General features: G+C 42.5%; 1 protein-coding gene across 6 annotated transcripts in view; it reads left to right on the top strand.

Moving 5' to 3' along the window:
* Positions 1 to 13,790, top strand: part of RAD54L2 (RAD54 like 2) — a 92,040-nt gene that overhangs the window by 38,003 nt on the left and 40,247 nt on the right. For all 6 annotated transcript variants that reach the window (XM_027120946.1, XM_027120945.1, XM_027120951.1 and 3 more), the window contains one exon: positions 28 to 223. In XM_027120946.1, the coding sequence (XP_026976747.1) occupies positions 82 to 223 (142 nt within the window). In that variant the 5' untranslated portion in view covers positions 28 to 81. The remainder of the gene's footprint in view (positions 1 to 27; positions 224 to 13,790) is intronic.

The following is a 13,790-nucleotide window of genomic DNA, read 5'->3' on the forward strand; positions in this document are numbered from 1 at the left end:
TTCTGATGCCTCTTGTGCTCCTCCTAGGATCCCTGCAGTGGACCATGAGACGGTAATGTCCACTGAGGACCTCTGGGAGCCATGTCAGACGAATCCGCCTCAGGGAGCGATCCAGACCTGGACCCAGACGTGGAGCTGGAGGATGCGGAAGAGGAGGAGGAGGAGGAGGAGGAGGTGGCAGTGGAGGAGCATGGCAGGGGTGACGAGGAAGACCTGCTGGATGGTGAGTGACTCTAGTGAGTGACAGAGGTTGCCTTATCTTTATTCTAATAGAATTTTTGCTGAGACAACTTGGTGTTGGCAGTTGGATTTCTTAGGTCATCATCCATCATGAGAAGGCAAAGACTGGAACATAGCAACAATGAACTCATATGCTCTTCCCCAGGAAATAATTTGTTGTTCCTCTATATAAGCCTCACTTTAGTGCTGGAAGGACCTTTAGTATTCACCTTGTCTTTAGGTCTAAAGATTTGAGACTGGAGCATGCTTGTTCAAGTCATGGAGGGAGTCAGTGGCAGAGTTCCTGTGGTGAGACAAAGAGGTGGTCTGGTGGTCACGGACCCATCAGGTGGCCACAGATGGGTGTGAGGATAACCGTGAGTGGTCTGTGAGTTTCCTAAGTTACATTCACAATCTTGCTTCTGTGAAGATGAGGAAGTTATCTGAGGAGAGATTATTAGAGGGGTTCACAACTCCAGAAAGCTTATTGCATCTCCTGCAGGGCTGCTCTGCCTCCTAGCTACTTCAAGTGACTATAAATTGCTCCTACTGGGAGAGAACTGCCCCTCTGTAGCTGGTGGACCCCTTCTGGGCTCCTATTTGGTTTGCTTGGCTCACCCTTCCTTTGTCCCCAACTTGCTGAAGTGGCATTGGACTTTTCCTTTTCATCATTCGTCTAATGTTAGGTCATCTGGCCAGCCACACAGCTTCTCAATTAATTCTAACCTTTCATGGCATAGGATTTGGTTGTTTGTAAGCTTCCTGTTGACCTAGGAATAAAGTTTTTGTCTTTTTATAACACACCGGTATTCAGTTTTATACCTGAACATTGCACTAGATCGTCGTTGCTTGGATCTTCAGGAGCCTAGGAAGATGCATTCCTGCCATTCTCCAGATTCCAGGAGAATGAGCATCTGTCCTCTTCGTTTGCTGATGTTACTGTCTTCAGTTCTCATTCATCCTAACAGCTGCCATATGGTTCAGGGATCAATTTCCTGTCATTTAAACTGTCTAGAGGTCTCTGCCCCATTTCCAGTTTACCTCTGGCAGGAAATTACCATTTCACTCCCCCACCCCCCACAACAGCATCTTCTGCTATCCACTGCCAGCTTGTTCAGCTGGAGTCTCCCCACAGCTAGTTCTGCAGTTCCCGTCTATATAGTAGAATGAGTAGAAATAACAGAAGATAGTGATGTGAGGGTATATCATCAGACTGTCTTGCTTGCCTCTCATGGTTCTTTTTTTTAAAAATAAATTTATTTATTTTATTTATTTTTGTCTGCGTTGGGTCTTTGTTGCTGCGTACGGGCTTTCTCTAGTTGTGGCGAGTGGGGGCTACTCTGTGTTGCGGTGCGTGGGCTTCTCATTGTGGTGGCTTTCTTGTTGCGGAGCACGGACTCTAGGCGTGCGGGCTTCAGTAGTTGTGGCACGCAGGCTCTAGAGCACAGGCTTAGTAGTTGTGGTGCACCGACTTAGTTGCTCCCTGGCATGTGGGATCTTCCCGGACCAGGGATTGAGCCTGTGTTCCCTGTATTCGTGGGTGGATTCTTAACCACTACGCCACCAGGGAAGTCTGCTACCCTTATTCTTATGGAGTTTGCAAGGAAAAGCCAGATGTCCCACTTCTTTTCCTCTGGTATTTTTTTACTTCATTACCTGTGCTGATTTCTCTGCTGTTTTCCCGGTTCTCCAGTAGGGGACTGTCCCTAGGAAATCACTGTTCTGCTTTCTGCCCTTGATTAGTTTATGTCTTCTAGAATTTTTATATAAATGGAGCCATATAGTATATTCATTCTCTTTCTGGGAGTCTGACTTCTTTCACTCGGCATAATTATTTTAAGATTCATCCATGTGTGGGACTTCCCTGGTGGCACAGTGGTTAAGAATCCGCCTGCCAACGCAGGGGACACAGGTTCGAGCCCTGGTCCAGGAAGATCCCACATGCCATGGAGCAACTAAGCCCGTGCACCACAACTACTGAGCCTGCGCTCTAGAGCCCGTACACCACAACTACTGAAGCCCGCGTGCCTAGAGTCCGTGCTCCGCAACAAGAGAAGCCACCACAATGAGAAGCACGCGCACTGCAATGAAGAGTAGCCCCTGCTCGCCACAACTAGAGAAAGCCTGCAAGCAGCAATGAAGACCCAATGAAGCCCAAAATAAATAAATCTATAAAAAAAAAAGATTCATCCAGATGTATATATCAATTGTTCATTCGTCTTCATTGCTGAGTAGTATTCTATTGTATAGGTATACCCCAATTTGTTTATCCATTCCCTGGGTTTCTTTCTTTTGGGGGGGGAGTTCCTTTTTTTCTTTTGTTTTGTTAATACAAATAAAGCCACTATGAACATTCATGTATAAGCCTTTGTATTGACATGTGCTTTTATTTTGCTTGGATAACAGATTCTGTCATCTCTATTGGCTATCCAAGTCATGGGGGACAGTGGAATCAGAACTAAGAATAGAACCTGTTTATGTTTTGCTAGAGACCTCCCTTTAGATGAACCATTAACATCCAGCAAATCAGATTATTCATCTATCCGTGAATCCAAGTGACTATTCTCCAGCCCATAGACCACCGTTTATTTACAAGGCTATCAGAGTAGACTTGGTCACATTCATTATCTGAAATCAAGGTCTTGTTAGAAAGGTACCTAACAGAGTCTGTTAGGAGTCAAATTTGCATAAAAAGCTATGTAGCCCAGTATTAGTGCCTAAAAGAATGGCAGGTCTCAAAAGAGCATGGGGCACCAGGAGAACAATACAGTATGTGAGAGTGGCAAGGGAAAGGAATGCATTCAGTAATTCAGTAATATTTATTGAGCTTCTACTCTTTGACTAGGCATGGTCATGGGCATTGGGAATACAGCAGGGGATAAAAATGCCTCTCCTCATGGGATTTCATTTTAGTAGGTTGAGACATGATAAATAAGTACATAAACAGTATGTCAGAAGGTGTTAAGTGCTATGAAGAAAGGGGAACTGGGTAAGGTATGAATGTGGGATGATGCTTTTTTATGTCGACTGGTCAAGAAAGACTTTACTTGATTAGGTGACTTTTGAGTTGAGCCATGGAGGAAATAAGGGAGCTAGCCTGGTGGTTGTCTAGAGAAAGAGCATTCCAGGCAGATAGGATAACAAGAGCAAATATCCAAAGGCAGGAGCTTTCTTGGTGTGTGGAGAAAACAGCAAGGAGCCAGGGTAGCTGAAGCAGAGTGTACCAGGCTGAGGGTGGTAGAAGAGAGGCCGTGGGGTCAGACTGTGTGGGGTCTTATTCTGTGAGGTGGGAGCCATAAGAGGGTTTAAACGGAGGAAAGATCTCACTGGATGATATGTAAGGAACAGGCTGTGAAGGAGCTGAGGGCAAAAGCAGGCAGGTCAATTAGGAGGATACTGCAAAATTCCAGGCAGGAGGGATGGTGGCTTGGTAGAGGTGGTAGAAGTAGTTGGATTCTGGATATGTTTTGAAGATGGAGCCAATAGAATTTGTTAATGAAAGAGATAAAGATTGTGTCAGAGTAAGAGGGAAGGTAAGGATGGATTCCAAGTTTTTATTGAACAACTTGAAGATGCCATTTTCTAAGCTTAGGAAGATGAGGGGAGAGGTACAGTTTGGGGACAGAGAGGAGTTCGGTTTTGAAGACATGTTAAGTTTGACATGTCTTATGCCTCCAAGTTGAGATGTCCAGAGGGCAGTTGACTATCAAATTGAAGTTCACGGGAGAACTCTACATTGGAGGTTAAAAAGTGGGATATATCTGTATATGAATGGTACTTAAATCACAGGACAGGATAAGATTATTCCAGGAATAAGAGAAATTAAAGAGAAGTGGTCTGAACAACTAAGCACTTGGCAGCAGAGGCAGGGAAGGAATGAGGATGATCTAGGAAAGAAGATTGAGAAGAAATGGTCACTGAGGTAATAGGAGACCCAAGAGAAAAGTGTTATGGAAGCCAGGTAGGAAAAAAAAATCATTTCAAGGAGGAAGTGATCAACCGTGTTAGTTAAAGGCAACCAATAGTCCTGGTAGTATGAGGACTAAGAATTGACCGTTGGATTTAGCAGTGTGGGGGTCCTTGGTGGCCTTGATCAATTTCAGTGCAATGATAGGGACTCAAAGAAGAACAGGTGGAAAACAGGTTTTATCTTTTTAACTTTTTGCCAGTGGGACTGATCAGGTAGGGAGGGAGAAATTGATGGTGCAGGAGAGATTGGGGGCAGTCCACACTGGCTAAAGCCAAGCTGTTAACTGTGGTCTGGGAAAGCCTTTGCCTAAGCACTTTAGTGTATGATAGAGAGAGGAACACCCCACAAGACAAGGCAACCATCTTCATCTAAATTTTGTGATCTTGGGCAAGTCCTTGATGAGCCTTTAGGTTCTTTTCCACAAAATGAAAAGTCTGCAACCTGAATTCTAGATCTGTTGTTCTCTTGTTCTGGATGAAGACAGGGAAGAATGGGCATGTTTTTAGGAACAAAAAGGAATCACCAAAACAAAAGGGCTATGAATCAGCGGGGGAAGCAGTTAGACCTGTGACCGAATGCACTAAGACAGGCAAGACAGTGTTAATAGCATTCTATTGCATTTCAGCATTTTGTTCTCAACATAGAGGAAAAGCAGCATTCCTTAAATTACAGATTCAAGCCAGATCTTTTTTTTTTTTTCCGGCTGCGCCACACAGCATGCGGGATCTTAGTTCCCAGATCAAACCCATGCCCCCTGCAGTGGAAGTGTGGAGTCCCAACCACTGGACTGCAGGAACTCCCTCAAGCCAAATCTTTTTCTTTTTATTCTGTATTTCTCTCTTCCTTCTCCTCTTCCCCAGAAACTTGTGTCACTTTTTCCTGAGACAACTTGAATATCTGTTGTTGGACTGATTTTTCAGAATAGTGTATGTCAGAGTTTAGGGTGACCTCCATGTTAGAAATGAAGTAGTGCTGATTTTGATAATTGTTCCTGTCCTCCTTTTCTGTGTGCTAGGGTTAGGGAAACAAAGGGGCAGAGAGTTTGGGTGCGCTGGGGGCCGAAGATTGTTTTATAAACCTGCATCAGAAGAGCATGTCAGACATTGACCCAGTTGTTCAGAGTGACTTTTTTTTTTTAATACATGTTACATTTTATTTTATTTATCTTTTTTGGCTGCATCGGGTCTTAGTTGCGGCACGTGGGATCTTTGTTGCAGCATGCAGGATCTTTCGTTGTGGTACGCGGGCTCTTAATTGCAGTGTGCAGGCCTCTCTCTAGTTGTGGTGCGTGCACTCCAGAGCACGTGGGCTCTGTAGTTTGCAGGATGCAGCCTCTTTAGTTGAGGCATGCGGGCTCAGTAGTTGCAGTGCACGGGCTTAGTTGCCCCGTGGCATGTGGGATCTTAGTTCCCCAACCAGGGATGGAACCTGCGTCCCCTGCATTGGAACGCGGATTTTTAATCACTGGAACACCAGGGAAGTCCCCAGAGTGAATTGTAGGGCCTTTAACATTCCTTCCCAACAATCCAGGGAGTGGGAGTATCTGATTGTGGTTTTAATTCGTATTTCCCTAATTACTTAAGGTGAGCTCTTTTCCACATGTTTATGATCATTTTCACTTTTGTGAAGTGCCTGAACTCATGTTTTTGACCATTTTTCTTTCTTCCACAAATTTCTTATTGATTTATAGGAATTCTGTATATCTGGATGTGAGTCTTTTTAATACACACACACACACACACACACACACACACACACACAGCTTTCCCATTTATATTGCTTGATTTTTCACTCTCGTGTATTTTTTGCAGTTTTATAATCTTTTTTAGATTGTATTTTTGATGATCTATAGATGTTTTAATTTTAATGAAGTCAAATTTATCATTTTTTTCCCTTTATGTTTAGTGCTTTTTGGGCTTTGTTTAAGAAATATTTGTCTACCTCAAGGTCATGAAGATATTCTCCTGTTATCTTCTAGAAGCTTTAATGTTTTACCTTCACATTTAGGTCTAGGATCCATCTGGAATTGATTTTTTTTTTTTTTTTTTTTTTTTTTGCGGTACGCGGGCCTCTCACTGCTGTGGCCTCTCCTGCTGCGGAGCACAGGCTCCGGACGCGCAGGCTCAGCGGCCGTGGCTCACGGGCCCATCTGCTCCATGGCATGTGGAATCCTCCCAGACCAGGGCACAAACCCGTGTCCCCTGCATTGGCAGGCGGACTCTCAACCACTGCACCACCAGGGAAGCCCTGGAATTGATTTTTGTGTGGTGTGAGGTAGGGGTCAAGCTTCATCACCCCCCCACCTCCACCGATATGATTATCTAATTGATCCAGTATTCTGCATTACCTTTTTGTTTTACCCTTTGTTGTAAACGAAGGCACAGTACATGTGTGGTTCTGTTTCTGAACTCTATTTTCTTCCCTCATAACTTTCAGCGAAATGGGAGTAGAGGAGAGATTGTGCAGGGTGGTGGCTAAGAGCATGGACTCTGGAGCCAGATCAACCACCTGAGTTCAAATCCTGTCTTTACTGCTTATAGCTTTGTGAAACAAGTTTTTTCATCTGTAAAATGGGAATATATGTAGTATCATCTACTTAATAGGGCTGTTTCGAGGACTGAATGGGTAATATTTGTAACATGAATAAATCTAGCTGAAGGATAACAAGCATTGCTGGTGAGCTGGGCCCCAGTGCTTTTGGGAGCAGAGCTAGTGACTAGAGCAGTTTTGGATGGACTTGGGCATGACTGGGCATGGGGTAGGGTCCATATCTAGCAGGGCTCACCACAGACCTGTGCTGGGACTACAGCTATTCCCCAATTGCTGTGCCTGCCCTGACTTCGGAGTTACCCAGCAACCCTCCTGAAGAGAAGGTTTTTCAGTATTGTTTTAATCATCTTCTGAAGTCTTCAAATAATCTTTGGTCCAATATAGAATACAGAAGCATAATGTGCCAGGTTTGAATGAAGTTCCGTAAACAGCATACCAAGAGAGACAGCAGCAGCTATTAATTTTCTCTCTGCAGCTATATTGATAGGCACTACAGCTTAGCAGTTGGGCACATACTAAAATAAAAAGGAAGAAACCTAGAGAGGGCTTTCTGGACGCTAACCTTTAAGCAGAGACCCAAAAGAGAGTATAGGTTAGAATTGTCATTAGAATCTAAAACATAACTGTTAGATGAAGAAGTGGGGAAAGACGGACACAGCCTCAGCCAAGGCCTAGAGACCTTGAGAGCACTGTGCTTTTGAGGCTAGAGAGCAGGGGGTGGAAGGTGTGTCGGTGCAGGTGGTTGGAGGGAGGTACTTGCTGGTCAGAAAGAAGGCTGGATACTAGCAATCAGAAAAAGCCTTAAGCATTTTAGATTTTATCCTAAGGGTAGAAGGAACATTTTAAGGTATTTTAGAAGATCCTGGGTGGGTGGAGACTGTGACATGATCAGATTCAGAAAGCTCTCTTTCTGCAGCAAGCAGCATGGATTGGAGGGGGACTCATCAGAAGGCGGCAGGGTGACCCTTTGGAGGCTTGTGCCAGAATCCAGACCAGGTAGTACAGTGGTATGGAGAGAAGTAGAGTGGGATATTTAGGTAATTTCTTCAGGCACAGAATTTGTGACTGAACATGAGGAGATGAGAGGTTTTCTCCTTGATGGTGATCATATATGGTAGAGGTCTATAAAGTTTCCTTGTGGGATGTAAGGTCCTGGTAGACCCACTGCTGAATGCTCTTCCAGCTTAGAAATGTTGTACTTACGTTCCAGCCACTCTTTTAATCCAGAAGCAAAGACGCAGTGTGCTCTCAGATAGATGCATATTTTCTTTGCATTTTCTGTGGCCCTAAGGAAAAGATTTGTTTTATATCTAATGTGGTCAGTCAGAAAGGGCTTTACCTTTCTCTGACCAGAATTTACTCTCCAGCCTTTTGCATTCATAGAGTTAACATTTAAGGTTTCAATTAATGAGACAATTCAGGAGGTCGGTGACATGCAATCGTTTATTATTTTGCCAAGGCATGACTTTAAATGATGCTCTCTGGGGTATGGGAACTGATAATTGAGCCCTGCCCTCCACGGCATCTGCTCCTCAACCTACCTTGTTTTCTGCTCTCAAATCAGAAATTCTTATCCTCAGTAAGAGTCTGAAGGGATCATTTAACTGTTTCAGTTATATGTGAATGCATTTTGTGGAGGAAATGTTGTGCTGGAGGTATCTTTCTTCTCTCTTGCCTCCTGTGCTTTCCCAGAATGATATCTGATGCTCTGCTTGTGAAACCCTAGTCTTTGTGTACAGCCCTTTCTCAACTACTGAATCCTCCTGGGAATTGTGTGTGAGTGTGTGTGTGTGTGTGTGTGTGTGTGTGTGTGTGTGTTTTGTGATCGTAGCCTCAGTGCTTCAAAGCGTTCATCAGAAAAAATAAACTGAGTTGTGTTGATTTCCCCCCCCCATACAGGTTACTAGCATGCTTTTGTTTGTTCATAGGACCAGTGTTACTGTCTTCTACTCTCTTAGGTTAACAGATACAACAGTAACCAATTTTGGAAGACTATCACCTTAGTGTGTGTACCCAAGTCCTTTCTTAAATAAAAGCAGCAGAATTTGAGCTGTTGGTGTTACTCTTTCCCCATCCCCTCTTAAAAGGGACAGCATTTGTGCCCTCCTAGTTTCCTCTTGCTTGTTGTGGACACCCTTACATGGGGCCCTAGTGAAGTTTGCGTGTTTTGCAAAGATTTGTATGTTATTCTGTGCTTCCATCACCATTTAAAATGGATTTTCAGGTGGGAGAGTATGGAGCTTTACTTGCCTGAGCTCCAGAGGGAATGGCTACAATCCCCCGAAGCTGCAAGCAGGCTTGTTCTCTTCATTCCTCTCTTAAAATCTTCCCTTTGCGGGTGCAGAGGTCCTGTTAATTCTAGCCTCCTTGAGAGAGGCTGCCAGTTGGAGCCCTCAAGAAGAGCAGGAAGCCCAGCATAGATTGACATGGCCCTTGAACTAGCGCCAGCCCCGACACCTCTCTCAAGCAGTTGCAGCATCCGGTACCACTTTACTCCCTGTAGTGCTGAATGGCAGGTGGTGAAAGCACTAGCTCTTTAGTGATTCTGAAGTTTCTAGGAATAATTTGCTTGAGTTTTTAATCTATTTTTATTTCTCCCATATTTGGATCACTCATACTTTGGGAAACAAGCAAAAAATATTTCATTGCTTCTGTCTTCCCATTCATATCCCTAGCCTATTTCTTTTTTTTAATAGAGATGTAGTTGATTTGCAGTATTATATTAGTTTCAGGTATACAACACAGTGACTCAAAAATTTTATAGATTATACTCCATTTATAGTTATTATAAAATATTGGCTATATTTCCTGTACTGTACAATATATTCTTGTAGCTTATTTATTTTATATAAGAGGCTTGTACCTCTTAATCCCCTACCCCTATCTTGCCCCTCCCTTCTTGTCTCTCCCTCCTAGTAACCACTAGTTAGTTCTCTATATCTGTTTTTGTTTCTTTTTTGTTATATTCAGTAGTTTCTTCTATTTTTTATATTCCACATATAAGTGATAATATATAGTGTTAGTCTTTCTCTGTCTGACTTATTTCACTAAGCATTATACCTTCCAGGTGCATCCATGTTGTTGCAAATAGCAAAATTTCATTCTTTTTTTATGCCTAGCCCAGTTTTTTTAAAAGATCTGTTTATTTATTTATTTTTAAATTTTTATTTATTTATTTTTATTTTTTGCTGTGTTGGGTCTTTGTTGCTGCACGCAGGCTTTCTCTAGTTGCAGCGAGCAAGGGCTACTCTTCGTTGTGGTGCGCGGGCTTCTCATTGTGGTGGCTTCTCTTGTTGCAGAGCACGGGCTCTAGGTGTGCAGGCTTTAGTAGTTGTGGCTCATGGGCTCTAGAGCATAGGCTTAGTAGTTGTGGTGCACGGGCTTAGTTGCTCCGCAGCATGTGGGATCTTCCCAGACCAGGGCTCAAACCTGTGTCCCCTGCATTGGCAGGCAGATTCTTAACCACTGTGCCACCAGGGAAATCCCCTAGCCCATTTCTTTAAAAAAAAACACACATTACTAGGGAGTTGAGAGACCCTTGGAGAACTCTTGAGGAAACAGTGACGAGCCTGTTGTCTCTTTAGTCCCTTGGCAGAGTGTAGAAGGAAGGGCTCTCCCCACCAGGAAGCTGGCTGCAGGTTGCCAGGTGCCACAGTCACCAGGTGCCTTGGGTGGTGTGTTGTTTCTCAGTGAACTGCAGTCATTTCCAGATAGGAGTTGGCTCTTTCTCCACCTTCTGTTCCTTGGGCAGCAGTAAGATTTCTCTTCCTTAATGCATGATGATGGCTAGGTGTGGGGTTGCTTGTGGAATTCTGGGGGATAGAAGGAATGGGGGAAATCAAGCTGAGTAGGTGATTCAGTATTCATGTTTGGCATAAAACCATAAAACCATTCATGTTTGGCATAAAACCATGGCATAAAACCATGTTAAGGATGATAGTGGATGTTTTCTTATGACTGATGGAATAATAAAGTTGAGTGATTAGAGAAAGCTGGGAAACACTTCAAGAACCAGCTCAAATTTCTCAAGTAACGATGTCAGTTTTGGCTATTTGTGGTGATGATGTTTTTCATATTTAAGTGTTCATATTTGTAAGTGTTCATATTCTGGATATACTAATCCTTTACTATTTATATTGTTAATAGCATCTAGTCTGTAGCTTATTTCTTAACGTTGCTCACAGTGCTCTTTAATGTAAAAAAAAATCTGTAATTTCATTTTAGTCAGTTTAAGCAATCTTTCACATTGTTTGATAGTCTTTTATTTCATGAGTGAAAAAGTGAGAGGACATAGGAAAGGCATATTTTAAAGATTGGGGTGTGGTTTTCATCAGCATCTTTGGGCTTAATTTGGATTTTTAAAATTTTGATTTTGTGAAATTATTCTAGACATTACCTTGTCTGTAAGATTTTAGTGAAGCCAAGTATTCACTTTACATTTTCTCTCATTTCTTTATATCTTATTCAGAAATTAAACTAGAATCTTTCAACATTTCAGCCTTAGTCTGTCTTTTTTCCTTTGCTCAGAAGTTCCTACCTTGTGGCTGATTTGCTGAGAACTTGGTAATTCTTGCCTGTTGTTGCAGAGATGGCCAGAAATCTTCATCATCATGCTGAGCAGAGTCAAAATTAAATCTGTCTGCAACAGAGGGCTAGAATTTCAGATGGGCTGAAAAGAGGTGTAGTTGTGTTTACAAATGACTGTTTCTTTAGTATTTTGGCCTTGATTGTGCTATAAGCAGTGGTTCTCTACAGGGATTGATTTTGCCCCCAGGGAGACCTTTGGCAATGTATAGAGACATTTTTGGTTGTCACAACTGGGAAGATGCTACTAGAATCTAGTAGATGGGGGTGGGGCTGGGATGCTGCTGAACACCCTACGATATACAGGAGAGCCTCCGACAACAAAGGATTACCCAATCCCAAATGTCCGCAGGGCCAAGATTGAGAACCCCTGTGCAGTCTTGGTATCTTTTACAAATGATTTGCAGTTGTTCCCCAGCCCTGTGAGAGCTAAGTGGAAAGCCTGGCCCTTTCTTTTCTTCATGTCTTAGGTTGTTTAATAAGTTAGTTAGAGTGATATCAGTCCCCTTGCTCTCAGATCTCACTTTAAAAGATGTGTTTAATTTAGAATTCTCTAGTGACTTTTAGCATTAATGCTGTGAAGAGTTATTTCTTCCCAAGGAGCAACTATGATGAGAATTTTTTTCCCTCTCAAACTGGCTTCTATGACTATTTTGAAGGTGAATCACATTTTGGTTTGTGTGAGTTTTTAACTTTTTAAGGCTTATTGGCAAATATATTGGCTTGTCATGACATATATTGAGTCAGGGAAAGCTCGGTCCACAGAGAACATCAATATGCACTCATAAATGATGATATATTGAAGATATTGAACATAAACATACTGAATAGGAACTGGTATACTTCGGTGGATTTTTTATTCATATGTGTTTTTCTCTAGTGGCAGTTTTTTTTAATAGAAACAAGCTCATTTTGAAAAATTCAACGTATATTTATTGAGCATCTGTTAGACAGCTGGCATTTTTGTTAGGCTTGAGGGATATAGTGGAGAATGAGATGGAAAGAATCCCTGCCTTCAAGGAGCTACAGTCTAAAAGGAGAGGTTCTTGATAAGAACCCTGTAAATAATAAAGAAAGGGAATAAGCCCCAGGGGTTGGGAGGAAGGGCCTATTTTAGCCAGTGTGTTGGTTGTGGCAGTGGTGGTAAGGCTCTCTGAGGATGTAGCATCTATGCTTCAAAGAATCAACTTATGGTTTTGCTTTTGCTCTTTAAAGTATGTTTTCCTCTGCTTTTTATTGTTTTCTTCCTACTGCTTTCTTTGGGTTTAGTTTCCTGTTCTTTTTCTAATTTTTTGAAAAGAAAATTTATTTACATCATTGATTTTCACTCTCTGTTTTTTTGGGTTTTTTTTTGCGGTACGCGGGCCTCTCCTGTTGGGGAGCACAGGCTCTGGTCGCGCAGGCTCAGCGGCCATGGCTCACGGGCCCAGCCGCTCCGCGGCATGTGGGATCTTCCCGGACCGGAGCACGAACCCGTGTCCCCTGCATCGGCAGGCAGACTCTCAACCACTGCGCCACCAGGGAAGCCCTACTGTCTGGTTTTTTTTGCTTTTTTTTGCTGCCCTTTGCCTCATGCGGGATCTTAGTTCCCCGAACAGGGATTGAACCTGTGCCCCCTATATTGGGATCATGGAGTCTTAACCTCTGGACCACTCTCTGTTACTTTTTGACATTAATTTAAGGCTATGAATTTCTTTTTAAGAATAACTTAGAAATATCACACGATTTTTAAAAATCAACTTTATTATATAATTTACATAAAGTAAAGTTCACATTTTTTTACCAGTGCGGGTCGATGATTGTTGACAAATGTATGTACCCATGTTATCATCACCCTAATCAAGATACAGAAAATATCCATTTTCCCAGAAAGTTCTCTCATGCCCGTTTGTAGTCAATTTTCCAGGCAACCACTGAACTGATTTCTGTCATTATAGGTTAGCTTTGCCTGTTCTAGCATTTTATATACATGGAATTATACAATACATATTCTTTTGTCTTTGGCCTCCTGCTCAGCATAATGTCTGTGAGATTCATATGTATTGTTGCATATGATCATAGTTTGTTCTTTTTTATTGCTGAGTAGTATTCCAATTGCATGAATATATTACCCCTTGTTTATACATTTATCTGTTGGTGGACATTTAATCTTATGAATGAACCTGCTCTGAACATTCCTGTAAAGTTGATTTTTTAAAAAAATTAGAGATATGTTTTTCATTTATTTTATTTTATTTTTATTTATTTTATTTTTTTGGCTGCATCAGGTCTTTGTTGCTGTGCACAGGCTTCTCTCTTGTTGTGGCATGCAGGCTTCTCTCTAGCTGTGATGTGCAGGCTCCAGGGCACGTGAGTTCTGTAGTTGTGGTGCACAGGGTCCAGAGCGCTCTCTCGTTGAGGCACGCAAGCTCAGTAGTTGTGGCATGTGGACTTAGTTGCCCCGCGGCATGTGGGATCTTAGTTCCCC

This window comes from Aethalodelphis obliquidens, unplaced genomic scaffold (genome assembly GCF_003676395.1).
Source record: "Aethalodelphis obliquidens isolate GAN/ISIS:26980383/991018 unplaced genomic scaffold, ASM367639v1 scaffold22, whole genome shotgun sequence".
Lineage (NCBI taxonomy): Eukaryota > Metazoa > Chordata > Mammalia > Artiodactyla > Delphinidae > Aethalodelphis > Aethalodelphis obliquidens.